The 17,508-nt window shown below is 39.2% G+C and overlaps 1 protein-coding gene and 1 pseudogene across 1 annotated transcript; both read left to right on the forward strand.

The window, feature by feature from the left end:
- Positions 1-3,121: 3,121 nt before the first annotated feature.
- Positions 3,122-16,191, forward strand: LOC128297658 (uncharacterized). The gene is made up of 4 exons (XM_053033341.1): positions 3,122-3,419; positions 3,533-3,605; positions 16,084-16,113; positions 16,158-16,191. The coding sequence occupies exons 1-4, from the start codon at positions 3,122-3,124 to the stop codon at positions 16,189-16,191; spliced, it is 435 nt and encodes a 144-aa protein (XP_052889301.1).
- Positions 16,192-16,222: 31 nt separating this feature from the next.
- Positions 16,223-17,217, forward strand: LOC128299089 (uncharacterized; annotated as a pseudogene).
- The last annotated feature ends 291 nt before the right edge of the window (positions 17,218-17,508 follow it).

Consider the following 17,508-nt stretch of genomic DNA (forward strand, 5'->3'; position numbering starts at 1 on the left):
AGATCATCTACGTACAAGATGATGTAAAGTTCATCCGCTAGCGTATTTTTCACATATAAGCAGTAATCTCTATTAGATCGCGTGAAACTCATTTTCATAATTTCGTTATTAAATTTATGGTTCCAACATCTTGGAGATTGTTTCAAACCATTCAGAAATTTCTTTAACCGATAAATAGTTCCGGGTTCAGCTTTTATACCTTCTGGGGGTGTAATATGAATGTTTTCATTCAAGTCTCCTTGAAGAAATGCGGGCTCCTCATCGATGGCCACCTGCCATTTTTCCCTCTCTGGACTAGAGACCGCCTCGTTAAAGGACAATGGAATAGAATCTGTACAGCTTGCAGCAAAAGACATAACGTAATCATCAAATCTTTTCGGCAGTATTCCTCTTGTTTCTCTTTTAATCCTTTGATCCTCACTTTCAACAACTACAACGGTTTCATCATGAGAGATATTGGAATTGTCGTTTTCTAGCCCATCCGAAAGAGACTTATAACTGTCTTCGCTTGGGACTTCATCATCATCTGTATGGATAGACTTTTCCTCCTGATAATTGTTATTGTTACTGTTATCGCATTTTGCAAATATTTCAATATTGTGCTCTACATTTTCAACAAACTTAGCATCTCGACTTATCGTTATTCTATTCGTTACCCTGTCTACGAAACGATATGCTTTATGTTGGATGGAATACCCAATAAAAATTAGCTTTACTGCTTTTGGTTCCATTTTTCTTCGTTTTTCCTCTGGTATGTGGATCTATGCTTCAAAACCAAAAATTCTAAAGTGATCGTAAGAAGGCTTTCTCCCGAACCATTTTTCGTAGGGAGATATATTTGTCGCACGAGTTCGTACAGCTTCTCCCCAAAAACGCTTTTTTAACTGAGCATCCTCCAACATGCACAATGCCATTTCTTTTGAGGTTCTATTTTTTTCTTTCAGCGACCCCATTTTGCTGCGGTGAATAAGGTGCTGTGAATTGGCTTATAATCCCTTGTTGTCTGAGGAACTTTTGTATCTCATGCCCTGTATATTCGCCACCTCCATCGGAACGAATAATCTGCGGTTTCTTACCAAATTGTGTTTCACAAAACGCAATAAATTCTCGTGTTTTCAACGCAGCTTCTGATTTGTTTTGGATTAGGAAAACAAATACCATTCTAGTGTAATCGCCTATGAATGTAATGAAATATCTATTTCCGCTAGGTGTACTTTCTAATGGACCACTTAAGTCGGTGTGTATAATCTCCAGCGGATTCTGGGTTTTTGATTCGGCTACTTTTGGAAATGGTAATCTTGTAGCATATCTGCTATACAGTCTTAAAAACATTCACCCCATGCTCCTCTATCAAGATATTAGAACAAGAACTGCAACAAACAATTAACGCAAATAGCATATACCTCAGGCGCAATTAGAACAAACATTAATCGCTCACAAGTTACAGGTACTCATTCAATGCACACAAGTTGCAGGTACAAACCCAATAGGCAAAACATAAAAAACATACACCATAGAAGCATCGACCGCGCAAAGAGCTTACGCAAACCCAATCCATACCCGATCAATACGCTGCGTCAAAAAAAACCCATCGCGACCTCATTGCAAGACAGTACAGGTGCGCTTCACGCCAGAGTTGCAACCTTTGCAATATAGCAATAGACCCTATTGCTTGACTTGGTTCAAGTTAACAACAGGAAATAACCCGTCCATACATAGTTTATATGAAACAGAACTACGCCACCCAATTAATAAGAACTAGAACTCAAGAAAACAATTAAACCAACCAATCGAAATTCAGACAAACAAAAGCATCAAATTACAACTAGTTCGATATCTAGGTTAATGGAAATTTCCATCAAATTTGTTCTCACGATGTTTACTCGAAATTATGATATAAAATAAAGATTGACCGTTGACTAGGCAGGCACTCGCAGCTACGTGCACACGCTGTTACTGTCGTAGTTGATCGTTATGCTCAACTAAAGAAGTCTAGTGTTTTATTGGGGACTCTGTCCCAATCCGTACTGAAAGAAATGTAGACCCATACATGGTGTGTTGTCCCGAGGTGATCCCGTATGACCGTGTTGTATTATGGGATAAGCAGTTATATTACAATCTGCTTATTTTCCCTTTCATGCAACATCTACATGGTAAATCCTTTTTACATTCACGAAACTTTGTTTTCCTTTCACCAGCTTTGAAAATTCTTTTTATCGCTTGAATAACACGATGTCCCATTTTCCTATGTCACGTTTTGTTTGCAACGCAGATTCAAGTGTACATAGTTTGTATAAGTTTCCTACTGCCTTTGCCATTGCTACAGATTTTCCTTTTGCATTGTACATAATGCATTGTGTTAGAAACAAAAGTGGCAACACTGAAATTGAAATTGTTTTCAATACTTGAAAACATCGCGCACGAATGATCCAACTTAGGGAAGAACGTAAACAATGCGATGTTTACGCAACACTGGCACGAATGATCCAACATAGAGAAGAACGTAAACAATGCGATTTTTACTTAGCCGATTCAATATTTAAAAACACGCGAGGTCAACGAGCGATAAGCAGGGATGGCGGATTGTAGGGCGAAGAAACCTATATGTAGGAGTAAGAAAGAATAATTGCGCCATTATTCGGTGGTTCCGCGAAAGAAGGTCTACTTAATTTTGGTGCAAATAAACGAAGTGCAACCTAACATAGTTTCCTTTTCTAATTAAACGTCGATACGTAACACATTGATCATTAGAAAATATCACTTTAAAATCCTTTTTAGTCAACTCATTGACGGAAATCAATCCAGCAGTTAAACTAGGAACATACAAAACATCCGAAATATCAATAATTTGTGTTTCGTCATTGTCCGTTAGACAATTTATCCTACCACTACCGATACCAGCTACTTCGGCCGTTTGTCCGTCAGCCAGTAAAACTTTTGTAATTTGCGTTGTTTCCAGATTTCTGAAGAAGAGGTTCTAAAGAGGTTCTGAAGCAGCGAACCACAAGCGTAAAGAAACATAAGTGTATATTTCAGTGATATTTCAAGCGATTTGCGAATAATTGAGTTTTTGAGTTGAGTGAGCAAAGAAAAGATCATTTGTACGAAATGAGCAAGAAAGATGAGCATTTGTACGCTTGTGTTAAATATTGCAATCGACGGGTTACCGATCTTCAAAAGCAGTAAATTGCAATTTTGGCCCATACTTATTAACATTCATGAAATGCCAGAAGTACCAGTTATGAAAGTTGCTATATACTGCGGACCAACAAAACCAGCAAGTATCGAACACTTTCTTCGTCCTTTCGTGGACGAACTAAACTTCCTAATGAAGAATGGAGTAATGGTTCAAAATGAGAAGTTTAATATACAACTACGTGCCATTATAGCTGATTCTCCTGCTCGTGCGCATATCAAAGGTAATATAAATCAATTGTAAAATTACGTTAAAATTACTATTAAATTATACTTTATTAAACCGGTGTTGCCAATTATAACGCTCGACACGGCTGTTTAAAATGCACTACGGTAGGACAGAGTATGCGAAGAAGAGTTGCGTTCCCGGATCAAATTGCTCCAAATCGTACTGACGAGGGATTTAGAATGTGTATATATGGCCCTCATCATAAATTTGAATCTCCTCTAGTACATTTGGACAACTTCGACATTGTGAAACAAGTAATAGTTGGAGATTCGTTGCACATAATCGATTTGGGAAATACCAAACAACTATTGAATAGCTGGATAAACGGGAAACTTGGATTGGCACACAAATTATCAACACAACAGATTAATAACATGTCAGCTATGTTGTTAAATACTAAATTACCATCCGAGATAAACAGCAAATTTCGTTCTCTTAACGATCTAAAGTACTGGAAAGGGTCTGGGTTATCCTCATTTTTATTTTACGCTTCAACAGCTGTACTTAAAGAACATTTATGTGAAACAAATTGGAACCATTTTATGTTATACTTTTGTAGCATTACACTGCTATCTATAGTGGTATACAAAGAGCATTGGCCACTTGCACATTGGCTCCTACAGCTTTTCGTTCAACAGTACAAAACTATATACGGCCCAGAGTATATTTCTAGTAATGTGCATAATCTGTTGCATATTTACGATGAAGTAGAACAATTCGGTCCTCTTAATACTATTTCTTCCAACCCATTTGAAAATGAATTGCAGCATATAAAACGTTTGCTGCGAAGCGGTTCAAAAAGTTTGGAACAAGCTATCAATAGAATTTCAGAAAGGGAAACTTTTAATACGGATCATAGTAATGAAAATGTTGCATATCCCTTGATTAAACAAAGAGGCAATTTAATCTCACTTTATGCACGCAAAGGATTCTGCTTAAAAAATGATCAAGCAATGCATGGTTATTAACGAATAGCATTTGTAAATATGAAAATGTAGTTTTACAAGAAAATACCCTTGACATATTTGCGAAAAAATCCTCTTCAATAGATGCTTTCGTTTATCCCTTCAATTTGAAGGTTTTCAACCTACATCATGCTACGGATATAATAGTAGGGGCCCAGGATATAAAATGTAAATTAGTGATGGTACCGCTTGCTCAGGAAAATGATTATTTCTTTGTACCCCTTATACATACCTCAGTTTAAAATAACATATCTTTTTTTAAAATAACAAAGATCATTTTTGAATCAAACGATATGATATTTGATAACGATTTGATATGATATTTAAATATTTTGATCGATTGAAATGTAAATAAAGAATAACAAAAACATATTTCTAAATAGTTCATGAACTGGCTAAAAATATGTAATGAATCCTGACTACCCTAATTATTTTACTGCTTGCTATGTCTATGATAAGATGTTTTCACTACACCTGCTAAATTTAATCTTTGTGTACTATGTCTAAACTTATTTTGTAAAAATGATTTAATTTTAATGTCGGCAGCATTAAAACCATGACATGTCCCAATGTATCTATAAAAATTTAGTACATTATTATAATCCTTTAACGCTATTTTTGGGTTCGGATGGCCCATACCTGTCCAGCTTAACTTTACAACAAAATCGCGTTTAAAAAGAACGTCAACGCTGGCATGTAGGCGCGCTTCAATACTTTCAGTTGGCAGCCTGGCATCTACAAACTGACGCATTTTAATTTTGAATTCTTGCCCTCATAGATTTTGCTCAAAATCGTCCAATTCTTCCTTACATCCTATGGGTTCGAATTCAAAACTGTTTGCTCGTACAACGCCAACCCTGGGAGCAATTCTGTCCGCCAGCAGGTCTAGCTCCGCACGAACGAGTTTCATTTGCCTGTCCATTTCCAACAGTTTTTTGTTTGTGACTAGCTGTTCCCGTTGGATCTCGTTGAGTTTATTAAGAATTTGGCCAAAGCACGCATTCTCTTCGCCGGATGAAATTGTTTGTGTAGCAATCGACGACTGCGTTGTGCGTGCTGATTTACGGAACGCGATTTGTTTGCCTAAAAGTATGCATTAAATACGAAAACATTATTGTTGTTCTAGTGGTATTGCAAAACTACTCCATACCTTTTGCTGGTATATGTCGAACATTGGAAGTGCTTTGGCTGGATAGTACAGTCGTGTTGGGTGCCATTTGTTGTATTAACTGTTGGTGCAAAATTAGGTTTGTAGCACGGGGTTGTGTTAAAGTAATGTTGTCTAATAAAGTACAAACACTTTTAATATGATATTTTTGTCTACATATGTCCCGATTATGATGACGTAACTAAAATGCTCACCATTATTTTGGGGTTTCAATGGTGTTAGAATGCACTTACCATCAATCACCTTTACCATCACCTTTGGCCGCTTTGCGCTAAAAATATAGACGAAAAAAGATGTGCTCTTTGTGTACATTACTGTTGAACCATTCCCGTATCCGCACTTACTTTTCCATTTTGGCCTATCTGGATGAACGATTAATATTGGCTAAATGCAATTCACTTTCCGATGGGACCGAGTAGCTCTACCAGCTACAGAGCGAACGTTATAACACGCTGTGGACGAGTTCAACACCGTTGAGGAGCACCAAAGGAACACAAATAAAAAAGAATTCTCTCACAACTCTACAAAACAACATCAACAACAAAAAACCCCGCAACTTAATCTGACTTCGACGCTGATGTTATAGAAACATACGAAAACCACCGAGAAGAGAGAGAACGAAAGTACTACGATGCAATAAGCTTAGCCCCAGCCTAGGAAGAAGTGATGAGTGATGAGAGAGATCAACCCAACCCCTCACATATGCGCACACACGAAGTGAACCAAACATGGCAACAAGGCCCTCGGAAAAAAAAATTGAAAAATGGCGCTTTTTTTTTCTCCAGTTTTTTTTATTTACCCGAGCGATGATATTTTGCGACATTACCCCCCAACAAACAATTCCCAACAAACAATTCGACGAATTTTTTAACGTTGTCCGAGCCTTTTTGGTCGAATCAAGCGTCGTTTGGTTCTGCGCGCAGCTAAATCAGCAAGATTGGTTCCGAATCTTGGCTAAATGTGCGTCAAAGGTTTGCGTCTTTGATTTCCTCCCGCACGAAAAGATCGAAGTGGTGCGATCTATGGTTCTTCTTCATCTTTTTCCATGGCTTGTTTGCATTTTGTCTGCGGTGATTACCGCTTTGACAGATTGAATGAAATAGAAATGTAAACAAAGCCTGACCTGTGATTAAAGAGCATCTCCTCTGCTTAAAGTAATCCTTTTAGTTAAATCTGTGCAACAATCTTTCATTGGTGTTAATGTATTCAATCTGTGGTGTTTTTGAATACTCTGGTAAGTAAATAACGTGTGCATGTCGTACAATACTTGTGCCAATGTTGTTTCTTTGAGAACAGTGTTCTGTTTGGATCTTCCGCTAATAGGTGCAACATGGAAACCAAAAGAAGCCGTGCGACTGGTTCGGTGTACAAGATCCGTAATATTAGATTCATCTTCATCGTAACAATTATATGACGAATGTGTTGGAAGGACATTGCGACGCGGCCAAACACAGGATACGGTGAGTGATATCAACATTCGTTACAAGTTGCCCATTAATTAAGGACATATTTTTCCAGACAACGCGCAACGATGGTTTTGTTGTTTTCTTCAGCTGTGCGCCATTATGGTTCAAAGAAGGGTGATCGGAAAGCGGATTCAAACGATACAATACCACAATATATCTACAGCGGAGATTAATACCACAATATATGGAGCAGCGAACAATTTAATAAGAGCAGATCAAATGCTTAAGATACTACTAGATTGTAGGTAGCATCAAATAATAAAATTTATATTATTTATACAAATATTGTGCATCTATTAATCTTGTCCTAAATATTGTTTACTGCAATGCACAATAGATGGCGCTTTGGTAAAACGTCCCGCTCGATTTTCATCGAAAAGGCTCGAACGCGTCTTCCTTGCGAGCTCGAACAATGGCTCGAACGACGCTCGAACCGGACCTGTTCGAGCCTCGAACCAGTTCGAATTGTTTGTTGGGTTCGATCTGGTTCGAGGCTCGAACAGGTCCGGTTCGAGCGTCGTTCGAGCCATTGTTCGAGCTCGCAAGGAAGACGCGTTCGAGCCTTTTCGATGAAAATCGAGCGGGACGTTTTACGAAAGCGCCATCTATTGTGCATTGCAGTAAAAAATATTTAGGACAAGATTTATAGATGCAAAATATTTGTAAAAATAATATTAATTTTATTATTTGATGCTACCTACAACCTAGTAGTATCTTAAGCATTTGATCTGCTCTTATTAAATTGTTCGCTGCTCCATATATTGTGGTATTAATCTCCGCTGTAGATATATTGTGGTATTGTATCGTTTGAATCCGCTTTCCGATCACCCTTCTTTGAACCATAATGGCGCACAGCTGAAGAAAACAACAAAACCATCGTTGCGCGTTGTCTGGAAAAATATGTCCTTAATTAATGGGCAAGTTGTAACGAATGTTGATATCACTCACCGTATCCAGTGTTTGGCCGCGTCGCAATGTCCTTCCAACACATTCGTCATATAATTGTTAAGATGAAGATGAAGTTATAAGATGAAGAGCAGGTCGAATATTGAGGATCTTGTACACCAAACCAGTCGCACGGCTTCTTTTGGATTCCATTTTGCACCTAGCATGGGAAGATCCAAACAGAGCGCTGTTTTCAAAACAACAATGTTGGCACGAATATTGTACGACATGCACACGTTATTTACTTACCAGAGTATTCAGAAACACCACAGATTGAATATATTAACACAATGAAAGATTGTTGCACAGATTTAACTAAAAGGATTACTTTAAGCAGAGGAGATGCTCTTTAATCACAGGTCAGGCTTTGTTTACATTTCTATTTCATTCAATCTGTCAAAGCGGTAATCACCGCAGACAAAATGCAAACAAGCCATGGAAAAAGATGAAGAAGAACAATAGATCGCACCACTTCGATCTTTTCGTGCGGGAGGAAATCAAAGACGCAAACCTTTGACGCACATTTAGCCAAGATTCGGAACCAATCTTGCTGATTTAGCTGCGCGCAGAACCAACCGACGCTTGATTCGACCAAAAAGGCTCGGACAACGCTTAAAAATTTCGTCAAATTGTTTGTTGGGCCAACAAACAATTCGACGATTTTTTAAGCGTTGTCCGAGCCTTTTTGGTCGAATCAAGCGTCGTTTGGTTCTGCGCGCGGCTAAATCAGCAAGATTGGTTCCGAATCTTGGCTAAGTTTGCGTCAAAGGTTTGGGTCTTTGATTTCCTCCCGCACGAAAAAATCGAATTGGTGCGATCTATTGCTCTTCTTCATCTTTTTCCATGGCTTGTTTGCATTTTGTCTGCGGTGATTACCGCTTTGACAGATTGAATGAAATAGAAATGTAAACAAAGCCTGACCTGTGATCAAACAACATCTACTCTGCTTAAAGCTGCCCTTTTAGTTAAATCTGTGCAACAATCTTTCATTGGTGTTAATATTTTCAATCTGTGGTGTTTCTGAATACTCTGGTAAGTAAATAACGTGTGCATGTCGTACAATATTCGTGCCAACATTGTTGTTTTGAAAACAGCGCTCTGTTTGGATCTTCCCATGCTAGGTGCAAAATGGAATCCAAAAGAAGCCGTGCGACTGGTTTGGTGTACAAGATCCTCAATATTCGACCTGCTCTTCATCTTATAACTTCATCTTCATCTTAACAACTATATGACGAATGTGTTGGAACGACATTGCGACGCGGCCAAACACAGGATACGGTGAGTGATATCAACATTCGTTACAACTTGCCCATTAATTAAGGACATATTTTTCCAGACAACGCGCAACGATGGTTTTGTTGTTTTCTTCAGCTGTGCGCCATTATGGTTCAAAGAAGGGTGATCGGAAAGCGGATTCAAACGATACAATACCACAATATATCTACAGCGGAGATTAATACCACAATATATGGAGCAGCGAACAATTTAATAAGAGCAGATCAAATGCTTAAGATACTACTAGATTGTAGGTAGCATCAAATAATAAAATTAATATTATTTTTACAAATATTGTGCATCTATTAATCTTGTCCTAAATATTGTTTACTGCAATGCACAATAGATGGCGCTTTCGTAAAACGTCCCGCTCGATTTTCATCGAAAAGGCTCGAACGCGTCTTCCTTGCGAGCTCGAACAATGGCTCGAACGACGCTCGAACCGGACCTGTTCGAGCCTCGAACCAGTTCGAATTGTTTGTTGGGTATACCACTGTAAACATTTCCTATACCAAGGCATCCCAGATCGCAAATGTCACTGAAAAGACGTCTTTTGGCGGTCTTACCGCCCGCCGTTAGACCGCCGAAAGACGTCTTTTTAACGAGGGTTTAGACCGATTTTGACATTTGCCGCAGCCAAAATATTGGCAACGCTGCCAAAAACAAAATTTTCAGCTCCATCTCCCCTTCCCCTCTCACCCTTCCATCTTGGTTGTTTTTTTCTTCTATGCATCCCTCAATCATTTTACCGTCTATATTTAGAATCGAACTCGTATTGCGTGTGTCTCAATCTTCAGTATGTTATGTATTTGTCTTTTACGTCTGTGTTGAGTTGGGGGTTAAAATAGGGCTATAAAAGCACCCATGATGGAGTCAAGCGATATATGCACTGCTGTGTATGTCTTCGTCATGAATTTGCGCTAGATGCACCAAATTGATGGTGCAATAAAAGGTCGGTATGTATTTTGGTTTCGTTGAAGCTTCAGCCTCAGAGAAAAGTGTATCCTGGATTGAATGGAGGTATAAATAGTCTCTATTTTACATGCATTTTCGGACACTGATTCCAGTGGAACAGCATCATCATTACCGTCATCAAACCATCATGAGTTTGTCTCGTCTTGTTTTCCTGGGATTGTAACGTAAACTATTGTCAATATATTAGAGGGGCAAATATAATGTAACAAGAGCTCTGCTTGCAACCAAACGTGCGATAATAATTTAACTTTCACGACGAAGAATATCACATGCACATTCATAGGTCGGATGCGGTGATGAAAATTGTAACCTATTTTAACCACTGCGAGATGGCACTGGAGCTGTTGTGCGATGTAAAAGGATCATCTAAAGGTTAAGGACCCTCTTCTAGTACAAGATGGACCTGTATCATGGTAAAAAAGCACATTCATTTCTTTCATTCCTTTGGTTCTGCCGGCAGCATGATCATGACGGTGGTACCGGTTGCACGAACATGACGGTGATAAAGAAGCGAATAAGGCTTTATTCGCAATGGCAGAAGATGCAGAAGACTCCTCACTGTTATTTTCAACATGTAAACAACTGCATTTCGTATAAATGCAGATAAAACTTGTTCGTTTCTGCAGCGGCTTCACTCGTGTTGTTTACGTGAGCTTCTTCTTCTTCTTTTTGGTGAAGGTGTGACAACCAATATGCTGCCCAAGATACCAACATCAACAATAGCACTGCCCCCGAAGGTGGGCTAAAACTTGCAAAATGTTGAAAAATCGTCTAAATGTTAATAAAACGTAATTGTAAAATTAGTTAAAATCTTCTTAAAGTCATATAAGATAAAATTGCTGACCATAATGCAGTAAAAATGCCTTAGAACACGTGCACTCTTGAACTCTGTAGCGTAAATCGACAATATTAGTCCGTCCGGCTGTCTTTTGCATTTTGGGATATATAAATTGAGGTATCCACCTCGCTGTCAAAACCTGACTTAACCATCGTTATTCGGGCGCCCGACGGTAGCAATTTCGGCGCCCGTCGGGCTACCGTCGGGCGCCTTTTCTTGTGACGTTTGGAGCTTGGGAAATATCATACAAGTATAATAAACCATCACAATCTTCAACATACACAAATTATATGCTTGAAATATGCATTTTTTGCTAATATTATATGTTGAAAAATTGATTTATTACAGAACTTTACTTGGCAAAGTTCATATATCACAGTAAGTTATTGAATGCTACATGTCAAAAAGTTGGGTATTCATATACAAAAACACCATTAAAAAATTCTAAATAAACTTTTAAAATTTTGATAATAATTCCAATAAATAATAATAATTTCCAATACAAAATGTATGGGATACCCGGGTATGCCGGTCGTAGAGATTAGGGTGGTGGCATTGCTCGGTCGTATACGACTAGTCGTATGGAAAATGTATGGGATTTGACAGATAAAGTCTTACGACCATTTTGGTTGTACGACCCAGCATGCAAAAGACAGCCGGACGGGCTAACATTGTCGATTTACGCTACAGAGTCGAAGAGTGCACGTGTTTTTAAGGCATTTTACTGCATTATGGTCAGCAATTTTATCTGATATGACTTTAAGAAGATTTTAACTAATTTTACAAACACGTTTTATTAACATTCAGACGATTTTTCAACATTTTGCAAGTTTTAGCCCACCTTCGGGGGCATTGCTATTGTTGATGTTGGTACCTTGGGCAGCATATTGGGTGTCACACCGTCATCAAGAAGAAGAAGAAGCACACGTAAACAACATGAGTGAAGCCGCTGCAGAAACGAACGAGTTTTATCTGCAATTATATAAAATGCAGTTGTTTACATGCAGAAAATAACAATGAGGAGTCTTATGCATCTGCTACCATAGCGAAAAAAGCGTTATTCGCACATTTATCACCGTCAAGTTCGTGCAACCGGTACCACCGTCATGATCATGCTGCCAGCAGATCCAAAGGAATGAAAGAAATGAACGTGCTTTTTTACCATGATTCAGGTCCATCTTGTACTAGAAGAGGGTCCTTAACCTTTAGATGATCCTTTTACATCGCACAACAGCTCCAGTGCCATCTCACAGTGGTTAAAATGGGTTAAAATTTTCATCACCGCATCCGACCTATGAATGTGCATGTGATATTTTTTGCCGTGAAAGTTAAATTATTATCGCACGTTTGGTTGCAAGCAGAACTCTTGTTACATTATATTTGCCCCTCTGATGCATTCACAATAGTTTACGCTACGATCACACGAAAACAAGACGAGACAAACTCATGATGGTTTGATGACGGTAATGATGATGCTGTTCCACTGGAATCAGTGTCCGAAAATTAATGTAAAATAGAGACTATTTATACCTTCATTCAATTCAGGAAACACTTTTCGCTGAGGTCGAGGCTTCAACGAAACCAAAATACATACCGACCTTTAACTGCACCATCAATTTGGTGCATCTAGCGCAAATTCATGACGAAGACATACACAGCAGTGCATATTTCGCTTGACTCCATCATGGGTGCTTTTATAGCCCTATATTAGCCCCCAATTCAACACAGACGTAAAAGACAAATACATAACACATTAGAGATTCAAACACATACAATACGAGTTCGATTCTAAATATAGACAGTAAAATGATTGGGGGATGCATAGAAGAAAAAAAGAACCAAGACGGAAGGGTGAGAGGGGAGGGATGGAGCTGAAAATTTTGTTTTTGGCAGCGTTGCCAATTTTTTGGCTACTGCAAATGTCAAAACCTGCCTTAGCCATCGTTATTCGGGCGCCCGACGGTACCAATTTCGGGCGCCCTGCGGGAGCATTTTCGGGCGCCCTTTCGTGTGACGTTTGGAGCTTGGGGACCAAATCAAAAAGCTTTGATTTTGCGTGTATAAACTTGATTTTTCTTGAAATGACAACCCACCTGGCAAAATCCCACCCATACATATACAAAACTTTCTCAATAATTTCTCAATACCTTCGCAGAAGGCGTCGTTATTGAGAAGGTTTTGAACATGTGTGCGTGTTCGTGTCCCTCCGGCGTTCGTGTCCTCTTCGGGTATCGAGACATTCCCATCTGGCAAAAACCAACCCATCTGGCAAAAACCGATTATTTTATATTGACCTCTAGTTTTTTCATCGTTTCCTCTCGCTCTAATTGAGTGCTTTCGTTCGCTCGGGAGCCGCGATGAGCACTTATATATATATATGGGTTAGTGCAAAATTAGCTGGTCCGAACGATCCGAGCACATTCTCAAGCATTTTTTTCGTTTTTTCCACACGATCGTGTCATTTTGAGCAAAAATCTAAAAATTGAAAGAAGAAGTTGAGCGTTGCATCGGAAACGAAGAATTGGTTTTGTGGTATAAGTGCGGGAACGATTTTAACGCGACAGATGCAGAATAGAACAATTGTTTGATTGTGTAGTAGCCACAGAAAAATCACTTTTAACACGATTCAACGCATGCCGTTGTGTGTTTTGTCAAAAGTTTTGTGAAATATAGGTTTAAAAAGTGAAATATGTACATGTTCGTGGTTTTGACACAGATGTTGTGTTATTTTAGTGATTAGTGATCAAAATGGATCCGAATATGCCGAAATTGCCGAAAATGCCAAAAATGAATGGCTATTTCTATACGAAATATCACCAAGCAATGGAAGAGCTGGACCGCGATTTCGATGAGGCAAAGGAGCGGCAGCGCCGTATAGGAAATAGTGGAATGTTCAATTTCGTTCCTCTTCCGGATATTGGTAAGTAATAAATAGTGTAGTTCTATTTATATACGTAATGTAAAGTGTGTCAAAGTATGTCAAATGCGCGAAATAATAATTAAAAAGATCGTAATCGTAATTTAAAGTGTGTCAAAGTACGTCAAGTGCGCGAAATAATATTGTGTAAAAAGTGCGTTTGTGTTTTTGTTAAGTGTATAGCACGGTCCAGTTGTGGCTAAATTCTTGGCTAGTCCGTGTGTGCCTATAGGTGACTGTAGGACATTTTTAAAACAGATAGTTTTTCACTGTGCATGGCAAGCCTTGACCGACTTAAGTTGTGCCTGACCAAATGATCAGAAATACAAACAAATATTATCTTCAAATTAAGATAACAAATTATTCAAAATTTTAAATGCAAGACCATCGGGAGGTGGCCCCGGTGGTGTGGATCAGTGCTCTCCAAACTTATTAGTGCCGCGGACCACCTTGGTTTAACCTACATATATTAATAAATTGCAATTGCGGCCCACACGCGCAGGCTGTGAGGCTGGGGATGCCAATAATAATGGCAAAAGATTAATTAAAGTGTGTAATTAGCATACGATTAACTGCTCAGTAGAATAAATATATGTGTCTATGCACATTATATCCACCAAAGAAATTTGTTTGGCATAGAGTTTAAAGTGATAGCGATCGGTTCAAGGACCAAAGTTTTTTTTCCCGGACCACTTTTACTTGTGCCACGGAACCCCAGTGGTCCGCGGACTATAGGTTGGAGATCACTGATGTAGATGATAGTGCCGCTCGTCTTCAAACGATACCAAAACCAATTTCCATCCGTGCTGTAATCTCGTACGCAGGGCTGTGCCTGTCGGACTACCTTTGATTCTGACAAGTCAGAAATGAAATGCCAGGACATTTACTAAATTAAAAAAACACAACTATGTGATAATATAATGTTACGCAGGTGGTGCAGCGGTTGCGGCTTTGCTACATTGCAGGTCCGGTTCCAAATCCCAGTTTAAAAAAGACGGAGTGCACGCAAGGGTGAAATCCTGAACAAAACAAGGATGATGTTATCTCTACAATATAGTGTTACCCATCAGAAAGTGTGTTAATTAATTTTGTGTGGAATAAAATTAATGAAATTGTGAGGTTTTAACTGAGTATTTAACTGATGAATAATAAATAGTTGTTCGATAATTTAATCTGCTAATGCAAAAACCGAACTTAAATGCTAAGAACAAACTAACATGGCTGTAATGGAGTGAATAGTTCAAACAGAACTTAAACAAAAACTCACGCTCCGTCTCTTAATGAAAGAATTTTATCAGTAAGAGACCATGGACGAATTATAAGTATGAAGCTAACGGCAACAAAACGCTTTGAGATCGTAATAGAAAAACGATTTAATTTACGTACTAATTAATCAAAGCACAAAAATATTCATAGTGCTTCTGCGTAACGATCACGTATCCGTAAAATGAAACTAACGTAATCGTTTCTTACACGCCCGGATTGTATAATCGCGAGTGCAAGCGTTAACAGAATGAAAAGCTCGTACGCATGGTCATGTTATTTTGTAATATATATAAGATACTATTGTAACGAGATTGAATATTTCATGTTCTTCTTTTAGATTTAATCGCAGCATCACCCATACCTGACACCAGCGCAGCAATTGAAGGACCACGACCAGGAACCAGCAACGCAGAGCACGGAGGACAAAATTGCATGGATTTTAATTTTAATAATGGTGGAGGGTATAATAATATTACTAACATTAATATAGATACCGACCAGGAGGACATGTATTCGGACGGGGACTGTGCCGATTTTGAAGAAGATGCGGTCGGTTGGGACGATGCGTTCGACATATTCGATGACATGTCTTTAATTGACTGCCTGAGATACCTTACTGTGACCCTTTTTCCGTGGACGTGTCAATCGACGGGCTACCACTTCACCATAGTGGGCCAACCCAGCTTTGGCCAATACTCGTGCGAGTGGTAGAGTTGCCAAAGCTACCGGTGATGGTGGTTGCTACATTTAGTGATCCATCAAAGCCGGAAAGCATCATCCCGTTTCTTCGGCCGTTTATAGATGAGCTGAATGCTCCCCTGAGAACGGACGCAGGGTTTCGTAGTCGAGTGTGTAAGGACCATCATAAGTCTTGGCGATCACCATTGGAAAATTTAGACAATTTTGATATGATCAAAGGTGTTGTCTCCTGCGATCGTCTACACCTAATTGAATTTAGTGGAACCCGGAAAATTTTGCGGGGTATGTTGGATGGAGACTATCCAAGGGTTTGTGAAAAGTGGTCCACTCGAACGAAGGAAGTTGCATCGCGTTTTTTGTTAAGCATACAGCTTCCTTCGAAGGTGCATCCGCGTATGCGGCACCTCAAACATGTCACCTTTTGGAAGGGAACGGAATTGCGGTCCTTCCTACATTATGTTAGTATTGTGGTCATGAAGGACTTTATGAGTTATCGCACATATCGTCATTTCCTACTCTACTTCTGCGGAGTGCCAATATTTTCTTCATTGGCACATAAGCGCCTTTTGCCTCTAGCAGACAAATTCCTTCGCTTATTCGTGAAGGAGTTTGGCTCGACATATGGTCGTGCCTATTTGACTAGCAATAGCCACAATCTCCAACACGTGTATGGAGAGGTTGCGTTGTATGGACCGCTTGATGGGTTCTCAGCGTATCCCTTCGAAAATCATTTGCAATTGATTAAACGCTGGGTCCGTTCGGGCACCAAATGTGCGCAACAAGTGACAGCCCGATCAGACGAACTTGCACGCTGTTCTGTCGGGCTGTTAACGTAATTGCTCCACAATAACCTAGATTAAAGGTAAATGGTGATGGTGTACACGTGACCGCCGATTTTGCCTTAATGCCAACTTTTAAGGATCAATGGTTTTTAACCAAAGACAACGGCATTGTTAAATTTTTAGAAGCAAGGAAATTTTCTGCGCTTCCCATCTCCGTAGTTGGAGTCCGGTTTTTGTCAGTGGCGGAGCATTTTAACGCATCAGCGGACGACAATGCTTTTCCTCCATTGTCGTACGCTGCTCTGCACATATATGAGATGCAAGAGAATGCTCCGTCGCGAATGGTGGAAGTGCCATGGACTGAAATCAGGTGCAAGCTGGTTGCAGTCCGGTTACCTACCCACTGCCTTAATCCTAATTCTACACAACCACTTCCACGTCCTGCTCCCAATTCTATTGCCTTCTTTCCTCTTCTTCATACTTTCATTCTTGACTAATCACTCAACTTTTGACTAATTAACATTTTAATTAATTCCTCCATCACTACCTACTAATTCATCCATACTATTTCAACTAAAACACTAACAAACTATTAATAATATTTGCGATAGGTTGTTCACGATAAAATTTGCTTACAGTTTTATATTATAGGAACTTTCTGTGGCCGCGTGAACTGCCTTATTTAATACGGGAGGTAACAAGTGGTAAGTTTTGATACTTCCATTGAATGGTAAAAAGATTCTAATTTTAAGTTGCAATGTAATGGTTTTAATTACAGACACTTTCAT

This window comes from Anopheles moucheti, chromosome 2 (genome assembly GCF_943734755.1).
Source record: "Anopheles moucheti chromosome 2, idAnoMoucSN_F20_07, whole genome shotgun sequence".
Lineage (NCBI taxonomy): Eukaryota > Metazoa > Arthropoda > Insecta > Diptera > Culicidae > Anopheles > Anopheles moucheti.

Bases quoted from the DNA above. Each gene is read 5' to 3' on its own strand.
- LOC128297658 (XM_053033341.1), top strand. From the start codon at position 3,122: ATGAGCATTTGTACGCTTGTGTTAAATATTGCAATCGACGGGTTACCG. The intron at 3,420-3,532 runs GTAATATAAATC...GCACTACGGTAG, and splicing joins TGCTCGTGCGCATATCAAAG to GACAGAGTATGCGAAGAAGA. The intron at 3,606-16,083 runs GTGTATATATGG...AGGGTTTCGTAG, and splicing joins ACTGACGAGGGATTTAGAAT to TCGAGTGTGTAAGGACCATC.